This window comes from Sciurus carolinensis, chromosome X (genome assembly GCF_902686445.1).
Source record: "Sciurus carolinensis chromosome X, mSciCar1.2, whole genome shotgun sequence".
NCBI lineage: Eukaryota > Metazoa > Chordata > Mammalia > Rodentia > Sciuridae > Sciurus > Sciurus carolinensis.
The window spans coordinates 103,822,180-103,844,412 of record NC_062232.1 but is presented as its reverse complement, the minus strand read 5'-3'; the positions used below and the strand labels follow the sequence as shown (position 1 = coordinate 103,844,412).

General features: G+C 31.9%; 1 protein-coding gene across 5 annotated transcripts in view; it reads right to left on the bottom strand.

Annotated features, from left to right (window-relative positions):
* Positions 1 to 22,233, bottom strand: part of Stag2 (stromal antigen 2) — a 123,016-nt gene that overhangs the window by 26,883 nt on the left and 73,900 nt on the right. For all 5 annotated transcript variants that reach the window (XM_047535540.1, XM_047535545.1, XM_047535541.1 and 2 more), the window contains exons 8-23: positions 20,473 to 20,624; positions 19,018 to 19,091; positions 17,643 to 17,766; positions 17,111 to 17,209; positions 16,945 to 17,024; positions 13,933 to 14,040; positions 11,870 to 11,981; positions 9,786 to 9,903; positions 9,213 to 9,316; positions 7,860 to 7,952; positions 7,631 to 7,720; positions 6,778 to 6,981; positions 5,165 to 5,235; positions 4,773 to 4,860; positions 4,572 to 4,652; positions 2,587 to 2,679 (exon numbers count right to left, since the gene is read on the bottom strand). In XM_047535540.1, the coding sequence (XP_047391496.1) occupies positions 2,587 to 2,679; positions 4,572 to 4,652; positions 4,773 to 4,860; positions 5,165 to 5,235; positions 6,778 to 6,981; positions 7,631 to 7,720; positions 7,860 to 7,952; positions 9,213 to 9,316; positions 9,786 to 9,903; positions 11,870 to 11,981; positions 13,933 to 14,040; positions 16,945 to 17,024; positions 17,111 to 17,209; positions 17,643 to 17,766; positions 19,018 to 19,091; positions 20,473 to 20,624 (1,691 nt within the window). The remainder of the gene's footprint in view (positions 1 to 2,586; positions 2,680 to 4,571; positions 4,653 to 4,772; positions 4,861 to 5,164; positions 5,236 to 6,777; positions 6,982 to 7,630; positions 7,721 to 7,859; positions 7,953 to 9,212; positions 9,317 to 9,785; positions 9,904 to 11,869; positions 11,982 to 13,932; positions 14,041 to 16,944; positions 17,025 to 17,110; positions 17,210 to 17,642; positions 17,767 to 19,017; positions 19,092 to 20,472; positions 20,625 to 22,233) is intronic.

Here is a 22,233-nt window from a genome sequence, read left to right as displayed (position 1 = left end):
TTTCTGACTCCAATTCCCTATACTCTATACTATACTAAAATCCTTTTTTTCAACTATGGAATAATGTATAAACTTGGTATCAGTTTTTGTTTTACGGGAGAAAATAACATATTAAGGAAATGAGTATTAGATAAGGATCGAAAGGCTATGGTACATTCAGAGTATTCATTGTTCATAGGCAAAGGGATTAACTACAAAATATATAAGGAGGCATTACACATCAGATAATCCTGAGAGTATCATTTAATAAACAAAGGATGAGTTATATCTCAAGGAACTTAAAAACTCTGCCAAATGAAATCAAACACTGCTAAAATAATTCAAAAGGTAACTGCAAAAATTTAATTGTCTATTGGGAAGGGGAAATAAAAATAGAACTTCTAGCTCACAAAGTCAACTGGCAAATATAGTTTAAATTAAGACCACTGATGGAAAGACAGGTTAAAATATAGGGCACGAAGCAGATCTTAATAATTTTGACTTATTGAAATTAACCACATTTACTTTTTTCTTTATGATTTTACCTGTTCATTCAGTATCTTGTCATCTTACTACTACAGTAGTAATTTATACACTAGGATATTTCAGTTTATAAAAACTTGCAACATAATACAGTAAAGACAAAGTGTTAGGTATGATGATATTTACTCATCAGGTAAATAGGCAGTTCAAGTGAACTGACCAGGACGTATTCCTGGAAGCTGTTAAGAAAACACAAGCTAACAACCCAATAATTAATCTCCAAGGCCTAACAAAGAGATTTATATTAGAGGTTACAAAAGAAAATCCACAAATATGATGTGTTTACATTATGGGGAAAAATACCCCAGGGAATATTAGGTTGACTATCTTGGTGGCTCAAGCAATAATAAAACAGTATTTGGTATATTAGGTTCAGAACTATGGTTAAATTTACTTTTAAAGAACTTAAATCTAACCTCAGTTTACTATTGTTAGAGACCATGTTTCTTTCATGTCAGCTGTAGACATGAAGACATGAATATTAAGGTTCCATACCATTTATTACTATAGTTCAAAACTACACAGTCAAAACTAAAACAACTTTCCAATATAACAGTTATGGCAATATACTTTATATTTTGTAAGAAAAATGCAAAACTCAGCAACTGCATCTTGGCCATTGAATATCTTCCAATATATATGTGCCTGAGTGTGTGTATGTGTATGTGTATGGAACAAGAGGAAACTGGAAATAAGAAAAAACAGCCTAACAGCTTGGTACTGAATATAAATTTTAACTATAAAAAGTCTAAATATATTTTATTAAAATCAAGTTTTGAGCTAGGTACAGTGGAGCACACCTATAATCCCCCAGCTCCATAGGAAGCTAAGGCAGGAGGATCACAGAGTTTGATTCCAGCCTCAGCAATGTTGCAAAGTTCTATCTCAAAATAAAAAATAAAAAGTGCTGGAGGGGGGGCATATAGCTTGGTGGTAGATCAACCCTGGTTTCCATCCCCAGCACCACACAAAAAAGTTAATCTTAGTAATATAAATGAAACAAAAACAAATGACAAGAGGGTTGGTAAATTTGAACAACTTTCTCTATAAATTTAAGAAGCAATACAATGAATTAAATTAAACAATACCCAATATAACACAGTTTCCAAATATAGCACCTCAGGGTAACAACTACTCTGATAAGAGTTAATCCATATGAAATAGTCAAAAAACACTGAAATTACCATAAGCATTTTGACTAAAAATATTAATATTTCTTAAGAAATGTTTATGAAACATTTAACCTAACATTTAGAAAGAATGTCCCCACAGGCATGGTGGCGCACACCCGTTATCCCAGTAGCTTGGGAGGCTGAGACAGGATCATGAGTTCAAAGCCAGACTCAGCAAAAGTGAGGCGCAAAACAACTCAGTGAGGCCCTGTCTCTAAATAAAATACAAAACAGGGCTGGGGATGTGGCTCAGTGTCGGAGTGCCCCTGAGTTCAGTTCCCAGTACTTTCCCTCATCCCCCTAAAAAGAATGTTGCCATCAAGTTTTATCCTCTTTGAGAATTAGAAGTAAACATGATCTTAGACCCAGGATCAAACTAGATCTATTTAGAGTTGAGAATGTTTGAAAAAAATGAAATCAGGAAGGCATGGGGTAAGAAGGTAATACTGGGAAGAAAAGTATAGTGATTAAAATAAATTTTTATTCTGGACAATAACCACACCAAGTTTAGGATGGGCATAAAAATGTCAGTATCTGATATTCTCAAAGATGACAAAAACTTATGGACTTTTCCTCTCTGAGCAAACTTATTAAATTTGTTGTTTTCAATAATGACTTCTATAATTTCATACACTTATAAGTTATATAAATGAGTTTACCATGTGTCGTAAAGAAACATCACAGAACAACTATCATATATATCTATAATGCAATTATAAACTCCATGTGAAATTAATAAATCAACTTTATTCTTTGCAAGCTCAAAATTAATCTGCCTTTAAAAGGCATGGTATACACAGAAAGATTCTTAATCTTAGTATTACTTAAATTTGTTTATATTTGTTCAGATTGTATAAAGACTACTTATGAAAGATCTATAGCAAATACTAACCTGTTCCTTAACAGTAGTATTCACGTTGGTTAGGTAATGCTGACATATCTGACAAAATACCCTCATCTGTTTCTTTAAACGCAGTAAGTCCTCCTTGAAAAAAATATAACAAGAACATTTTGAAACACTGTATAAACAATGTATTTTGTTAGACTATTTTAAATCATATAAATTACTGCATGTATTAACTCTACATGTGCACTGATGAAAATTTCTACTTTATAGCTTTATTAGAAAGGAAAAAAAATCATATCATATTTCTTAGAAATCTCACCAAATTGCAGTCTTAAAAGTATGAGTTATGTTAATGTATAATATTCTAAGTGGTCTGGGTCCTTTAGAATGGGAAACTTACATATGGTTATCTTTTTAAAAAGCTACCAGCTCAGAATACTTAAAGAATAAAAATTTAAGCTCCATGTTCACTTTATTAATTAACAGTGGCCAACACATGAATGGAAGAAAATAATTTTAAAAAGGTATGGCATTATATATTGTGTGTATGAATGAATACTTAACAACAAATCCTATCATATGTACAAATATAACACACCAATTAAAAAATGGAAAAAATTTAAAAGAATGGCATTTTCCATGTCTTATTCAAAAGATACTGATTGTACTTCTTAAAAACTCAGAGGGGGTAAAAATCAGTTCTGTGGTATTATCATAAACTTTAAGGTGTCTCAAACATACCGCTAAAAAATTAAATCTGTTTTTTATGTTGTAAATATTTCTAAATATTTAAAATATAAAATTATCTTATAAAGATTGACCGCATTAACTTATTTAAGTTACAACCTTTGGTCCACCTTCTGATACTATATGCCAAATGATAGAATATCAGTACTTATTTGGTTTATGTAATAGAAGTTAAATAAAACAAGGTTTAACTTGGAGATCACATTTGGTGAAACCTCAACCAATCTTCAGTACAAATTATTTTTTACTCACCCTTTTCCTCTACTCAAAGGAAATGCCTGTTTCCCATTTTAATTCTTAACTTTTAACATATGTGAGTAATCAAATATATACTAATATGATCACTACTCCCATTATAAGCCTGGTATCTAATTAAATAAACTTTTCCCAGGTATTTGACAAAAAGTATACTATTTTACCAATAATACTGTATTGGTTTTTCAAGAATAAAAATCCACTTGTATAGCATCTTAAATACACAAAGAACTAAGCTTTTAACATTATTGTGTGGATTTAAGCAAAATAACAATTATCAATATCGATAGGATTCATCTTTAAAGGAAATACCTATGAAAAACTAAATCTGTAGATCAAAGAAACTGCTTAACGTTTATAAAAATGAGCCTAAACAATACATAAGGCAACATCTTTGACTATATATACAATATTTAAGGTTTCAACTTACAAATGGAAAATGTGGTACTGGTTAGTAGTTCAATTACTAAACACATCAAAGACTGACATTATGGGTAAAGTTTTAAGAGATTTATCACCTAATAGCTGGTACATTATACTCAATCAGAAAATAATTTTTCATGAATCTGGAATATCACTAGTGATATCTTGAACATGAATACTGTGATACAAAAACAATACAAGAACATAAGACAATTCAGGGAAGCTGGCTGATTTTATCATCTTTAATTTACATAATCTAATGGCTTTATCTGTTTGTTTCAAAGGTTCTTGGTCATTATTTACAAAATACTTTCCATATACACTCATAAATTGTGAGAATACATAAAGTCATAAATTATGCCGTCACATGTGAACCTTTATTTTTAATTAAAATCATACCTTGAAACAAACAATATTTAAAGCTTTCATTGAGTATACATCAAATTAGAAACAGAACTGCTTTTTTAAAGGTATTATGTTCATATATAGCAGAACAGAAATAAACAATATTTCATTGAAATAACTAGCCTTATTAAAGGTGTAAGTTTGCTGAAAATCCTGAATGATACTTAATCTAATAAAAACGCTGTTGAACCACCACAAACCTTTGTAGAGCTACTTTCCGTTATCTTAGCAAGCTGCCAGAGGATTACATAGTGAGTACACTGCAGTGCATGAATAACGATCTGTAAAGAAAAAAAAAAAAAAGGGACCAACAGAATACAGGTAAAACTTAAAAGTCATGAGCCTTCATTCTCAAAGTTAAGTATGTATCGTGTAAATAAATCTTATAAATAAATAAGAACCTGCTCAGGCATATCTCCATTTTCAATTCCGGTTTTCAAGAGTTTGTAATTACAAGCAAACAAATCCCACTTTGAAAGATCATGGGCACTGCAAAAAAAGAATTAAGTTATATTTAAAAAAAAAAAAAACTAAACACAACTGTTTTGGAACTGAGTGTTAACTAAATTCTGCTACAGTAAATACAGAAAATATTTTAACATGCCCCTACAACAAAAAAATAAAGGTATCTTTTTTTTAGAAGTGTTAATTTTTCAATCATTCCCAATTCCAAACCTGACTTTCTTCTGCAAAGCAAGGAAGTCTAGCAAATAATTTGAAATTATACCCACAAAACATGCAAGTTAATTTTGCTACAGTTTAAAGAAATCAAAAACTTAAATATTCAACTTACTTATGAAAAGCGGTGATCCTCTTCAATGTTGACAATACCTGATATGCATCATCTTCATCGGGCTCTTCCCCCTATGAATGTGAATTATATATTAAGAAGCACCGAAGTGAAAAAAATCCTAGATATCAAAATAGTGATACCACCTTAAAAAATAAACAATATAATAAAAACTACAAATTAATCTCATCATTCAATACCTAGATCTGGCCAAATTTAAGGCTATATGGCTGGGGTACTATGTCAACACAAGGTTATTATCACTGGTACACTGTGACCAAGAGAGAAGAAAAAGGAATGACATTCTTCTTCCATTTCCAACAAGTAATGCTGACATGAAACTATGAAGATATCTACTACTTTACCATATTAAATGTACTGAGTCAATAAATAAAAATATAGAAGATGATAAGTAAGAGATCATAAAGGACAATACCTAATGGATAAAACCTCGGTACAGTAAACATGGTGCTTGAGAAATCTACATAAGACCAATCACAAACAAAGGGGTGGGGACCCTCTGAATACATACTATATATGCTGGTTCTTTCTAGATACCAACATTTGTTAATATACTTTCCAAGACAGAGTTATGGAAGTTTTGGCAATTTTTATGAGCCTTACTACATGAAACATAAGATTATTTAAACACTACTGAATCTAATATATTCAATTTCAGGTCTCTCAAAAACATACTGACTTATTTTTAAACTTCAATTTTTCTACAAAGTGAGTAACACAACTTAATAAACTATCGCTTCATGTTAAATTAACTTGTCCTAATCACAATCATATTCAGCCCACAGTAGAGCCATTGAAATTCTCAACTAAGAATGTGATCATTGTACATTAACATATTTGCACATTCTCCAACTAGTAAAACTTAATAAGCCTACCATGTTATACACACACAGAGCTAAATAATTTGATAAAATAAGAAAACTGGAAATTATGAAAAAAGCCCAAATATTACAAAGTCCATATAATTTTTCCAGCATTAATCACAACTAGTCACAAAGTGATCTAGAAAAGGCTAAAGGCATTGACAATTAGGACTTTTTTATTTAAATAAATTAAAATGTAAATATATATTTCAAGAAAAAAAAAACAGTAAAATACAAGTACACTAGAGTGTCAAAGTCTCTTTGGAAACACAAGAAAAACACAGGAAACTCCAAAAGCAACTGTTGCTAAAGTGGCAATTTATGAAAGCTCTATGATATCAAAGACCATACTGGTCTCTCCTTTACCATCACCACCAAAACACTAAGACATGCCCTACTATTTGAAGCTACTTGGTCTTAGTCTATTTTCCTCTTTCATAAACACCTAGCTGCCTAATAGTGTCTTATTCAACTAAAACCAGGTAACCAAACAGATCACTGATTTAAAACAAAAGGAAAAGATGCAAGTTTGTCTTCCACTCTTTCCAAGTCACAGATTTTTACTACTTTCCTATTTTGGTGAAAGGTAATAGTAGCCTAATGATACACAGAATTAAAAGCCTGAACATCTTTTCAACATACTGCTAGACTATCACCAGGACAAATACTTGGATGAATAATTAGGTTGCTGGAGAGGAAGAGCCCAACTAACATAATACTGGTAATATGTACCTCTTGCAGAAAATCTTCAAGAAGTCGGTTAAATTTATCTGCCAATTCATCTATCAGTTGACTTCTTGAAATATCTACTCTGTTGAAGATTGTGAACTCCTCGTTACAGAGTGCATGGTAAGTTTTAGAACATGCTTCCAAAACATCTGTATCTGTGTGCTTCTCTACAATATTTCGTATCTGGCGCAATAAGGCATCCAAATGCTGCAAAATAAAATTGCTTTCATTGAAACTAAGGAATCAGTCTGGAGTGTAGCTTAGCAGTAGAGCGCATGCCCAATGTGTGCAATTACCACTAAGGTATATACAACAGGAGTAAAGTGACTATACAATCATACCACCATAGTGAAAGTTTTCATATATAATAATGTTACAACATAGAACATACATTTAAAGGTGTTTTTCTAGTCATAGTAAATAAATACACTAATATGTTCATACTTATTTTCTCAACTTTGATGGAAATAATATAACCTATCTCTTAGGACTTTGTTGAGAATGTTACTACATATAAAGAGCTTCCAATATTTCCCGGAACATATTAAAACTGCATGCTAAATATTAGCTCCTTTTGATATTATTTTCCAATTACCCAAGGCAACTCTCCATAAATGACCAATGATAAAGTCACACAATATGTAAGAATGAAGATAATGTTATGGACATGAAGCAAAGGGAAACCTAATTAGCACCATCCTATAAGTCTAATTAGTCTAAAATATAAAAGATATGTAAGACACAGACTTTATTTTGTATTATTAAAATATTTTAAAAACATAAACAAAAAGCATGATTAAGATGAACTAAACTAACATTTTCTCTCCAGTTTTTTTATAAACAGAAAACACCTTACCTTTTCTAATCGTCCAGTGGTGTATATTTCCAAATCAAAGTACTGAGGCAACTGCAACAAGTTAGTCACCTTTTCCGCATCTACAGAGTACTTTGAAATTTAAAAAAAAAAAAAAAAAAAAAAAAACATGTTGAACATCTCACAATGATGCTAAGTGAACATTCTAATAGTCTGAGTTTTGAAAAACCTGTGATTTCATAATAATACTATGATATAGACATAAACTTACTTTTGCTAATAACTGAGGAAGGGCCACAGCAAAAAGTTCGGTGATTTTTGTTCTATCATCCAACTGGGTCTTCTTTTCCTTTGCTGTCAACACCTAAAATAACACAGTCTTTCATAAATAATTACTAAACTCACTAATTGTTGAGCTCAAGTTTTAACTAAAACATATAAAGTAAGCAATAAAACTATATTTTAAATGATGGACATACAAGTGTCTGCTATAAAACTTTAACCCTAAAAGTGACACAAAAGAGAATAACTTACTCATTACCTTTAAAAAAGAAAAAACAACCTGAAATAATTTTTTTTTTTTTGCAGTACTGGGGATCGAACTCAGGGCCTTGTGCTTGCGAGGCAAGCACTCTACCAGCTGAGCTATCTCCCCAGCCCTGAAATAATTTCTAAAAAATAATTGAGTAGCCTTACAGGGAAAATCGATACCCCAGTAGACTAACCAACACTACCTTTGGATGGAAGAAAGATCATATAGCAATAAGGAATGTAATATAGAAGCTTATATAATAAAGATATTGAACATTTCAGCTTATTATAGCCTTTGGGTCATGACAAACAGGTTATGAATTCAGAAGAGTTAGTTGATAACAGTGATTTATAAAAACAAAACCAATTTTTATAAAACAGAGTGCTAGGGGTCTAGAACTATGTAAAGCACTTGCTTAGCATGCACAAGGCCCTGGTTCAATCCCTGACACTAAAATAAAAATGACAGTAACAAGAACAACAACAATAATAAATAAATTGATTAAAATAATAAACAGAAAAACACAGAATGTTTCATTATGATTTCATGAAATTTTTATTTATACACAAATACACATATATTTATGTGTACTATTTTACAAAATAAACATCTATTTTTGTGCTTCTTGGTCAAAAAAGTTTGAAAGTCTGTGGAATTATTGGTAAGAATTGCAAATACATGTGAGCTTTGCATTAATGCATTACGGTTTAATCCCAGAAAATAGGAATCTCCTGAATTTAATTAATGATTATCTCCATTACATTTGTAGTTTTCTATTATGAGGAAAAGAGGAAAACCTATAAATAAACTAAAACATACAAATGCACCATTTAAAATGGTACACTACATTCAGTTGTGAAGACATGATTGTAAATCACTGTATCTCAGGTAGTAACAAAGTATCTTACAGAAAGAATTTGAACTTCTAAAAATTGCTAATGGTTTAAAATTTAATTCTAATGCACACATATATGTATAAGCAAAAGTCATCTGAAAAATAAAAGGTAAGAATCATGAATTTTTGTTTCATGATCAAAATAAGGAAGTTAAAAAAGAAATGCAGTTCCAAATATTGAAAATTCATTAGCATACCCTTTTTCCTGTCCCTCTTCCCACAGGAGGATGACACTCAGCTGCTTGTCTAATAGTACAAAGCATTATTTCAATCAGAGCACTCTCTTGTCTATCTGTTAGAGCTAAAAAAAAAAAAAAAAAGAGAGAGAAGTTAACCTACTTATCCCTATATGCCACTTGTAACTTATATAACAGTTTCTTCTGCCTATGAACAAAATCTGACCTGATATATAAAAGGAAATATAGCTACTTATCAAAGAAAAGATCAAGACAATTTAAACCTTCCCAAATCCCCCACCATTAAGTGAAGTAAGTGAATTTAGAAAGAATCCCCCAACATTCCAAATCTATCCACCATTTATCCACACCTCTGAGCAAAGAAAATATGAACTCATAGACAAAAAAATTAAATATTGACATCAATTACATCTTGCAACACAGCATAAGATTCACATATATGAAAATAAAATTATGTACAAGGTAGGTTATCCTATCAATTGTTTTACTACTAACAAACAAAGAAATGGAATGAGTAAGATCTATTTTCAATACTGTCTAGACAACAAAAATACCATAATTAAATATCCTTACCTTCCTCTCCACTAAGTGGCTCCTCTAGCAACAAGCTATTCATACATTCCCAGTCTTTCAGCAGCTCAGTAGCACAGTCCCACATGCTATCCACAAGGTATGCTGCATGCTCATGTAACTAAAATTTAAAAAGAGCAACATGTTCTTAAATAAATAGCATACTAGTCTTAACTCCAAAGAATGGAAGCCTGGTGGCACCATGCACAAACTCTCAAATATCAATCTATTTTTTTGAGGTCAAATGAAAGGGCAGAGAAGGATCTGCCTTAGCTTGCTATGTATAAATTAACCTTGTTAGGTAGAAACATTAAATACTTTTATAATAAACACTAAAAAGAAAACTATTTATATAAACAGAATATGCACTGGGAGTGTAGCTCAGTGATAAAAGGACTTGCCTAACATGTATGAAGCCCTGGGGTTCAACCCAGCACTGCCCCCCCAAAAAAACCTATATACATACTTAATGCTTATTTTGACCAATTAATATTACATGAATTAACTCCTCTCCATTTTTTTTTTGGTGGTGCTGGGGATTGAACCCAGGGCCTTGTGCATGCGAGACAAGCATTCTACCAACTGAGCTATTTCCCCAGCCCTCAATTCTTAAATATACTATGATTTTTCACTGAATGGGAGTGGATAAAGGTTAATCAAAACAAAGTACATTTCACTTTTCGATTCAATTTATAAGCATTATAATTCTCTTCCTTCTGTGAAGTACAAAAGACCTTATGGCTTCCCAACTCATTTGAGGAACTGAGCATAACCATGACACCAAAATCTATCAAGAATATTATAAATTTCAAAAATTTTAGACCAGTGTCTTTCAGGAATATAGTAGTAATATTCTATTCTCAAAAGCTGCCAAACTGAATACGGTAATATATAAAAAGGATTATGAACAAGTAGCATTTACCATGGGAATGCAAGGTTGGTTCAACACTGGAAAACATCATTCAATATATTAACATAATAAAACAATCATCTCAAGGGATGCAAAAAAGGCAATTTACAGAATTCAATATCCATTAATGCTAGACGTGCTCAGCAACAGAGGGATAGAAGGAAACATCCTGAAACTCATAAGTATCTGCATGATACCTATAATGTAAAACATAATTATGTTTCAATACTGGATATCTTCCCAATAAGAGCAGGAACAATTCAAAGATGTCTACCCTTAACATTCTATTGGAGGTCTTAGCCAGTTCAATAAGGCAGAAGAAAGATAAACGGAAAACATGTTGGAAAGGAAGTAGTAAACTTAACTTTTTAGGAGATCCTAAGAAATCTATCTTAACATTACTAAAATAAGTGAATTTAGAAAGTAGCAAAGAGGTCAATATTCAAAAACAACTAGAAAAATGAAAGGTCATAAAACTAAATAATTCATTACATGAGTACCAAAAATTAATTTTGAGACTTCTCAAAATATTTAACAAGTAGGTTTTCAACTTAAGACAGATTGATATAAACCCAAATCTACCATAGTATTAATAGTCAGTAACAATTTGTGAGAACTTACAATATGCTAGGTCTGTGTTTTATATGGATTATCTCAGTGTTAACTGAGAAATTGTTTCCCACCTTTTTATTAAGAGACTAAAGCTTAGTGAGACTAAGTAACCAAATCAAGGTTACAAAAATAGCAAGCAGAGGTGTCCAACCAATAATCAGAATTTTCTGACTCAAAAATTTACATTTCCAGAACTACACATAAATCCTATTGTTTGAACTAAAAGAACAAATCCTATTGTTGGATGCACACCTATAATCCCAATGAGCCAGGAGGATCAAAAGTTCAAGGTCAGTCTCAGCAACTGAGGGAGACCCTCAGCAACTTAGTGAGACCCTGTCTCAAAGTTAAAAAAAAAAAATGAACTGGGGATGTAGCTCAGTGGTAAAGCATGCCTGGGTTAAATCCTCAGTACAAAAAGGGTTACTGAGGGAGATCTCTGTTATATTCAAAATTTATTATTATGTGGAAGATTTAGAAAGTATATAATTTTAATGCCTTCTGAAAAAATTTCTGAACATAAATATGTTCAAATATGAACTATACATATATAATATAAACTTACCTCACTTTCCAGAAAGAAAAAAACCAATGTCTTAACAAGGTTGGCATTTGGGCCTTGTCTTCCCCTTCTTTTCATCATTCCATCCTCCTCTGGATCTCTACGACTGAAGAGTCTATGAACAACAAAATATCATTTCAAAACAAAAACTAGGGGCTGGGAATGTAGCTCAGTGGTAGTATTTGGTAGCATTTGTGAGGTACTGGGTTTGATCCTCCGCACTGCATAAAAATAAAATGAAGGTATTATGTCCAGTTGTAGGACTAAAACAAAACAAAACAACAACAAAAACACATTTGCTAATCAAAAATATGAACTGGATTCCATATTCGATCATCTAACAAAAGAATACTGGGAAGCAGGATAGGCACAATAATAATGTACAACATTAAAAAAAAGCAAATAATCACTATAAACCTTTTTCATTCTACTCTTACTGGTACTTCTAAGTCCTTTTAAACTTACTTCTCGAGTAAATTATACTGTTATAAATTATTTCTTTTTAAAAGCCTTATGACATTTTATATAACTATCTCCTTAGAGGGAGGGGAGAAAGGGGGGTGGGAAGAAGGAAGGAGAAAGAGAGGTACTGGGGTCTGAATTAGAATAAGATATATTCCATGCTTGTGTAACTATATCAAAATGGATCCTACTGTCATATATAATTAAAGAACCAATAAAATTTAAAAAAGGAAGAAAGAAAGAAAGACATGCACTGGACTGGGGGCATAGTTAAGTGGCAGATCCAAGGCTCTGGGTTTGAACCCAGCCCTCAAAAAATATAACAAAAAGGAAAATACTGACTAACCTAAAACATTTATTGACAAAAATTATGATGTATATGTTTCTTTAACCTGAACATGTTATTTCCTTCTATTCTTCTTACAACATCATCCTAACTAAGTGGCCTTTTTTCTATGGCTATTGTGGTTGTTTCTCCTCAGAAATTACAAAATAGAACACTGGATAACAAAGAAAACTGTATAGTGAATGCTTTACACTATTCTTTCTAATAAATGCTGCACTCCAAATGGGCATTTTAATAAAAATCTTACAAAAAAATTAGTCTGTGTAATTTGAAATGTTCTCTTTTAAAGGCATTATATAACATTTGCTGTGATCAGATATTCACATTAGTATTTATACTACCTTATCTGAAATGATAAAGAACATCATTAAAGAGACCATAGGATTCTTGGGATTCTCACCCCAAACTATACTTAGTAATCGAAGCACAATATTTAAGGTCATTTTCAAGCAAAGGAAAAGTTGGCTTAATACTAAATACTATTTGGAAGCTGAATTAGGTGAAAACATGAGTAAATAATTAGGAAGAGGGCATTCTTTACTAGGTGAAAACATGAGTAAGTAATTAGGCAGAGGTCATTCTTTATGAATACATTTAGGTGAATGTAAAGAATATCCATTAGGGGTTGGGGAAATGTAAGTTCAGTGATAGAACATTGCAGAGTTCAATCTCCAGCATGGAAAAAAAAAAAGGTTTATCCACTAAAAGTCATGGGTACATTTCCCTTTAAAGATTTAACTTAAAGAAATCAAAGCAGGTGAGCATGGTGGTGCATGCCTTTATCCCAATGACCTGGTAGGCCAAGGAAGGAGGATCACAAGTTCAGGGTTATCCTGGGCAATTCAGTGAGACCTGTCTCAAAATTAAAAAAAAAAAAAAAAAAAAAAGGACTGGGGATGTAGCTCAGCGGTAAATCATCCCTGGGTTCAATCCTGAAAGGAAGGAAGGAAAAGGAAGAGGGAAGGGGAGAAGGGGAAAAGAAACCAAAGCAATTTTTAAAACACAGTTTTAGTTGTAAATGGGACACAATACCTTTATTTATTTACTTTTATGTGATGCTGAGGATCAAACCCAGTGCCTCACACATGCTAGGCAAGCACTCTACCACTGAGCTAAAACCCCAGCCCTCAAAGCAATTTAAGAAATCTAAACTTTAATATTTCTAAATATATATATATATTGAATAAAATATATCACAACAAATTACTACTACAAAAGCATACTTCAGAACATGAGTAAACATAAAATATAGGTTTACTTTTTGTAGAGAAATTCTCCAGCTGCTACTGCTACTGGCCGGTGAGCTGAATAAACCAGATGATAGACATTTTCACAGTCTTCTGCAGTAAGAACTTCTTCACTACTCCTAAAAGCAAGCAGTAGCAAGTTTCTTAGTAATATCATAATACTAAACATAACAGTAATGCAAAAATTCATGCGCTTATATTTCACAAATTTGTGTTAAATTTTTTTTTTAAAAATCAAACATCTGATTATCATCTTTTGATAAGACTTTCCCCAATAAAAGAACTAAGTAGTTTTTTTATGATAAAAAATGAATGGGATATAAAATTAAGGGTACACAATGTATATAAATAAATGTTTCAGAAAAAGTGTAACACGGATGCTAAAAGGGAAATGAAGACAAAAAAATGAAAACATAGAAGAGGTAGCATACAAGAAGCTTAAGAGTTAATAATCATAGACAACACTTTCCATATATTTCATAGTAATATTTAGGAAAGACAATGTAACTACTTAAAAATATTAATACATACTAATGTCACTGAGGAAGATTACTTCGATCACCCATGTTATTGAACACAACCACATAAATCAATGCAAGTGGATTTTCCAAATATGAAAATTTTAAGTGCCAAGGATTTTTGTGTGTCTGTCTGTGTGTGTGTGTTGGTACTGGGGGTTGAACTCAGCCAGGATTGCTTAACTACTGAGTCACATCCCCAGCCTTTTTAAAAAAAATCTTGAGATAGGGTCTTACTAAGTTGCTTAGGGCTTCACTAAGTTGCTGAGGCTGGCTTTGAACTACCAATCCTCCTGCCTCAGCCTCTCGAGTTGCTGGGATTACACGCATGCACCATTGTGCCCAACCCAAAGACTTTTAATTCCAATCTAGAATGGGAAAAAAAAATCTCACTAAAATGTAGTGCTTGTTTTCCTGAACTTACTTTTAAAGAACAGATTAAGCCTAACAAAATCTTCTTGGTAAATCATAGTCATTTTAAGGGCCCATAAATCATAGTACCTCGGGGTAAACATTGTTGGGGTCTTCCCTTTGGAGTACATTTGGGATCCTGGGCTGCTGACAGTGCTTTCCCTCCTCAATATGCTTCTAGTCTAGTATGAGATAAACCATCTAGGTTTTTACCATTATATGTAAATTAAAAATCGTAAGACTAAGAGAAGTCTAAGAAAATAAGATAGTCGAAGAATACAATCTTTTCTATTTTTACTTTTTGGTTTTCTCCTGTAGTAAAGGCTTAGAGAAGTCTGATTTCTAACATCATTTCTTTTTGAAAATTCAAGTTTCAACGCACTCCGATTTTAATTCCTCTATGTATAATACTGATTTTAATTCCTCTATGTATAATACTGAAGTATTGTGTGAAAAACCACTTCTGTCTTATTGGAATAAAAAGACACTGAATCAAACCAGTTAAAGTGTTGTAAATTTGCAGTAATCATTCACATTAACTTTTTTTTTTAATATTTGAATTTTTGGTATTTATTTCTTTACAAATGAATAGATTCTACATTAACTTTTTGAAAACATATGTCTGTTGCAAAGTTCAGTTATTAGGTATATACATGGCTGGAAAAAAATACCAATGTAAATGGCTGTATATCTATTTTCTTTATTAAAAGTACCAGAAACAATAAGGAAAGATGTTTGTAATATGTTGTGGGGAAAGAGGGAAAGAAGCTATAGAAATATGTAGACTATGATTGACTTGTTTATTCCAGGAGTCTTTTAACATATAACATATATTTATAACTTTTAAATTCAATTAAAAATTAAGGAAAAATGTAATAGTTATGACTCCTCCCAACACCCCCCACATAAGTGAAATCTCAAAAAAATGTCGATATGTCTATAACTGCCTTCTCTGTAGTTACTGCAATGAGCCCCATTTCACAAAAACAGGAATAGTGACCACTATGACTTCACAAGACTGTTACATTAAATGATAATAATCCACAAAAAGTGTTATATTACCTGTTATCAAATATCCTAATTTAATTCTTCTATTAAACACCTCAATTGTTTTATCGGTTCTGCTACCACATACAATGATGTATTAGAGAATGTGACCATTTTAAATTTTGATAGATAACTGCCAAGTTTTTCTTCAAGTTGTTTAGACCAATTAATGCTCCCTTCAACAATACATTAAACATTTCCCTTCCCCTAGCAAATAAATAAAAAATGGTCCCATTTAATGTACGTGTCTTTAAATGGCTGAACATCTTTTCATGTATTTCAATTTGTATTTCCATTCGGTCAATGATCTGATTCATAACTTTTCATTCCTTCCTTATTGGACTTCTGCTGGGTTTTTGATTTGCAGAAATCAACACATTTGATGCAAATACTAAACCATGTGAACCTTACATTTTAAAATGTTCAAAATGGTAGGTTTTATGTTCTATATACTTTACTATAATTTTTTTTAAAAAAGGAAAATAGGCATAGCAATACTATCGCATATTAACATAGAATATCTTAAATTCACACTATTTACCAGTAAATAAAAACATAAGAGAAGGCTCAGTAAATGCTAATTCTCTGAAAATGACCCAAAAAAGCAAACTTCTTAATACATGCAAATGCTTTTAACTTCTTTTTCTTCAAGAGCATCTAAACCAGTTAAATAGGAAGAAAACTAACCAAAAGAATGGGAACTCATGAATTCCTAACTCAGATTTTCACAAGTTCTTTTTGCTTTGTTTTCTCAACTTTATATGAGGAAATTAAATTTCTAGCCAGGTGCAGTGGCACATGCCTGTAGTCCTAGCTACTTGGAAGGCTGAGGCAGAAGAATCACTTGAGCCCTGGAGTTCAAGACAAGCCTGGGCAACATAGTGAAATCCCTCCTTAAAAAACAGTAATAATAAAAAAATAATAAACTTCCAAGCTATAAAACCACATGATTTAAGCTAATAAAATGTAAATCTAGATGAATTTGAAACAAGTAATGTATTATTTAAATATCTGTACTTTAGTAATATATAACAAATATATACTTACTGTAAAACAAGAGTGAGTAATTTTATTGCTTGTACTGCAACATCATATTCTTTGTCAAGGGTCATAGACACAATTCTATCCTAAAGGCAAAAAAAATTGAAATATTTTTAAAAGAGAAAAAAACATTTTCAGATTTTAAGTAATTTTTAAAATACATAATACTGACCTTGAACCGACTGGTAAATAGCTCCAGTTTGGAATTAAGCTCTTTGTTATAATAAAGCCCTTGTAGAGCAGTAAGACATTTGAGTCTTACTTCACCTTGCTAAAAGAAACAAAGAGAAAACACACTCAAAGTCTATATTTCCAACCTGAACATTCAGTATCTATGTGGTATGTTACACTTTAAAATTTATTAGCATTTCATTGAAAACTCATTTTGGGTAATGTAAAAATAAAAATCAGTACATATGTTTAAGATTAAATACTTAATGGGGATGGATATTATTTCTCACCATCACCATCTACAAACCACTAGTATTTCAGCACAAAAATTAATTCAACACTGAAGATTAAATCAGTTGCCAGGATTCAAAAAACCTAAGGGACTTTATGTGATAGAGACCAAGTTTTCATGGAGCAGATAGGAAAGAATAAAGTAGAGAGGCTTATAGGCTTTTCATTAACTCACAAACAATAAAGTATAGAGCGCAATGTCTATATATAGACAGACAAGCAGTCTATAGGGCATATCTTACCTTATCATGCATAGTCCAACCAACATATTTTAAATAACTGTCATTAAGAAAGGCATCACTGTACATCTTCATCCAAATGCCAATCTCCTCAATGCATATAGCACGAATTTCAGCTATTGCATCTCTATATGGAAGAAAAAAATATACATCATCATTGCTGCTATGCCATAAAGCTTAGTTTATTCATGAGATGTCAAGTATTGTTATTTAGAATCTACTAAATATACCACCATCTTAAGTATTAAAGGAGATTTAAAAAATAGAACTGAAACATGGCCCCAAATGCCAAGAGCTTACAGTCTCGTTAGCAAGGAAGAATTAGGAACACATAAATATTTAAAATTAAACACAACTACAAACAAAACCCCACCCTCACATTTTACACAATACCATATCCTAGCCTTTGCTTACACTGTTGGGCTTAGTGTGTTCAGAAGATAGCAGGCACACTAGTCTAGCTAGACCATAATTTTTCAGGTGAAAATTTCTTACGCACACATTGAGGACAAGCTCAATTTGGATTTAAATGACAGAATAAATAATCTTAGCCTGTGATTGTTCTATCTCTTCTTTTGAGATGAAGTCTCACTTTGTTCCCAGGCTGGTCTTGGCCTCCTAGACTCAAGTAATTGCCCTACCTCAGGATCATGAGTAGCTAGGACTACAGATGTACATTACCATGCACAGCTCAGACTAAACGATTTAAAATCCATCAAGTAGGTACTGGTGAGAAATTAAAGACAGAGGAATAACAATAAAAGGATGTCCTAGGAAAACTGCAATAATCTCTTAAGCACGAGGATATAGAGGAAACAGACTAAGATAATGGTGACAACAAAAATAAAAGGTAAGTGTCAACACAGGGACATTACAAGGCAAGCATTAAGCTTATTCACTAACTTCCAAGTTCAGGAAATAAAGAACTTGAGTACATTATAAGCAGAAATTGTGTAAGATCACCTATTTCATTCCTCTGCTCATTTAAAATAGCATTAAAAAAAACAAAATTTTCCTTTAATCTACTCAAATTTTCCCAATGATATTCAAATGGATCAGGAGTCAGCATGTGCAGTCTCTATCAACACAGTTCATCCAAAAGCAATTAAGTGTTTTGTACCCTGACTCCTAATAATAGCAGTAGCTTCCATTTGCTAGGCAGCTGTAAGTCAAGCACATCATTATCCCATTATTAAAATGGGAAACATCAAGTTCACAGGCGTTGAATCATTTGCCCAGAATGACTCAGTGGTAGAGCTCAGATTCCTACACTGCTCTTACTATAACACTCTTTCCACTAATTCTCACAACCTGAATCCAATATTAAAGAGTGAAAATTACATAACGTTACTTATTTTAAAAAATGGACTGGACTTACCGGTATCTATGTACAAACACTCCTTTAAATATTGCATTCATCATATTTTCTATTTCATCTTGATTTTCCTGAAGCTATAAAGAAGAACATACCAGTTCTCTTCAGTTGTAGAAGACACTTTTTAATACATCAAAAAGTTTTTACCACTACCAAGAAATACATGTTTCTCCACTATTTTGGTGATTTCATCTAAGTTTTATTCTACTAGACAAATGAAGTCACAAAAAAACCTAAAAGCTGTACAACATGTAATTAAGGTCCCATGAATCCTGAAATATTTTTGTTGGCTCCTAATATTTGGCTGGTAGGTAATTTTTTTTCTAATGCTAACAAATTTCCATTGTATAAAGAAGCAGATAACAAACTGTTGTGCAGTTTATTATCATTTACAATGTAATGCATATGTCAATATAAGAAAATAATTTTTCATTCATCTTTAGAGTCTGAAAAAGAAGCATCATGTTAACTAGTACCTGCTCAAAGAACGAAAACAATTAGATTAAAATAAGTAGGCTAAAATATTTAAATCAGTACTAAATTCTTTTGAGGAAAAAAATTACCTAAAATAATCAGAAAACATTTCAAATTTTGGCTAACTGATCTACTCACATATATTTTCAATTAAGTTTCACAGTTGACAGAACTGGCTGGGGGGGAGAAAGAACTAGTGGTGGTATACACCTGTAATTCCAGTGACTCAGGAGGCTGAGGCAAGAGGAACACAAGTTTGAGGCCAGTCTCAGCAATTAGTGAAATAAAATAAAAAAGAAAGGGGCTAGGCTAGGGGATGCGGCTGAGTGGTAAAGTGCCCAGGGTTCAATTGCCAGTACAGGGGGGAAAAAAGATTTTATTTACTTATGATTTAGCACAAGGCTAATAAAATATTTTTTTCTTATTCAAAGCTGAATTTGGTGGGCAATGTTAAAAGTATTGCCTATTGTACAAAAAATAGTGATCCAGATGCCAATATATAGCTCATAATTTTTCAAAGTGACTTCACGTAATTGTGAAACCTCATTCCATCCTGACAACAATCTGAGGATGGTAGGAGAGACTATCACAGTAAACATGAATACTACACTACAACATGGACAGCTTTCCAAACTGACTCAGATTACCTTACTTAAAGCATAAAACAATATTAGTCCACACAGATTGAAAATATACAACAAGGCATTGTTAGTATAAATATTCAACAAAACTTTAAGTGAAATGCATAAACAATTTTTGAAATGCTATTTAAAATTAAATCTTTCATGGGGTTGGAGTAATATATCTCAATAGTTAAAATAAATGCTTAGCAGGCACAAGGCCCTGGGTTCGATCCCTAGCAAAGTTAAATAAGTAAATATATAAATCGTTAAAACAAATTATCTGAGAGACCAAGCAAATAATAATTAATGGTGACCAAACTCGTCACACATTGATAGCTTAATACTAAATTTAAAAATTTACCTCTTTCCGCTTTTGTAGCAGGAGTTCTAGCCTCTCATTGGCTCGTTTTCCAATCATTTTATTCCGTTCTGCCTCATATTGTCTTTGTGTATTATCCATATTAATGCTAAGATTTAGTGCCACGTTTACCAAAGCTGTCATCAACTTCATAGCTATTTTTAAAAGGGTAAAATGTTGAAATTAGTCTAACAGATGCAAAATGTACAATTTAAGATCAAATTAAGAGAAATTAAGCAGAGATGGGTTGCTCTGCATCTGACAGAAAGGAAAAATACAGCTGCTACAAATGACAACAATAAATCAACAGCTAATACTATATGGAATACTTACTATATGTCTGTAAATTGCTTATGCCAATTATTTTTCATGGATTATATCCTAATTCTAATAACTTCCCTCAAAGTTAAGGGCAGAGGAAACAAGTTCAGGGAGATTAAGAAATTTACCTCAGATTATACAGTTCGTAAGTACTTAATCTGACTCCAGACTATGCTTAAATCCCATTATTCTATATTACATGTCCTACAATGATCTCTTTTAGAGATCGTTCTAAATAAATTTTAGTTCATGTAGAAGTCATTTAGCTATCACAGTAACCAAAGGTAGCCTTGCCTTATATCATATTATATCGCACAAAAAATGCTCCAAGAGTTTTACCAGTATTTGCTTTTGATTACTTTTACTCCATTACATATCACCACAAAAACAATGATGCAATTATATATTTATGTAAAATACAGAAAATATAAACAATGAAAAGTTCCTGAATATATAACTTATCATAAAACTTCCTCTAGATTCTACTCTTCTGTTTCTAATACCTTACTCTTGAGACAATACTCCTACTACCTGGGATTTAATTGAAAGATCTGATCATGTTATGCCTTCTTTACTTCACTCCAGACTATTTCTCACATTTGGGAAATTGCATGATACAGCATTTGTGGCTATTGGCTCTCTAAAAGGACAGTTTCCAATTTTTGCTATAAGCTATATCACACCCTCAGCAAACCAATATTGTCACTCTGACCTAAAATTATTCATCATACTTCTTTTAATTGATTTTAACCATTACATTCTTGACAATGAATGCCACCTTAAAGCAAGACAACCACATTCATATTTTATGACTTCAAATCTAATAAAACCCCACAAAACTCTATAGGGAACTATAAACATTTTATTTTAAATAACAAGACATACAGAAATACATCTTTAATGACAGCTTTAATCCTTCGAAAAATAGTCTAAAGAAAAAATAAAAAGAGAAAAGTTTTTGAAGAGAAATCAAAATTATTAAGGCTTATGATATTATAACAAAGTCAATTTGATTTATTCAAACTCAAAGCAAAAAGCAATTTTAGGGACTGGGGCTGTAGCTCAGTGGTAAAGTGCCTGCCTAGCATGTGTGAGGCACTGGGTTCAATCCTCAGCACCACATAAAAATAAATAAAGGTATTAAAAAAGATTTAGGAAAGACACATCACACAATTAAAAAAAAAACAAGCAATTTTACCTTTAGTACAAAGGAGAATGTACACAATTTTATTCACTGAAACCAAATATCTCTGTTCTATAATAAACTATTTGAGATGAAAAATATATCTACTTCGACTAAAATTTAAAGATCAAAATATTTGACCTGGCTTAATGTTACCCAGAAACATGACAAAACATCATTTTTTGCAGCATGATTGAAAGAATAAGCATTGCCCAATAGGGGTGCTATGCTACCTGGAAGGGTTACACATATCAGAGACA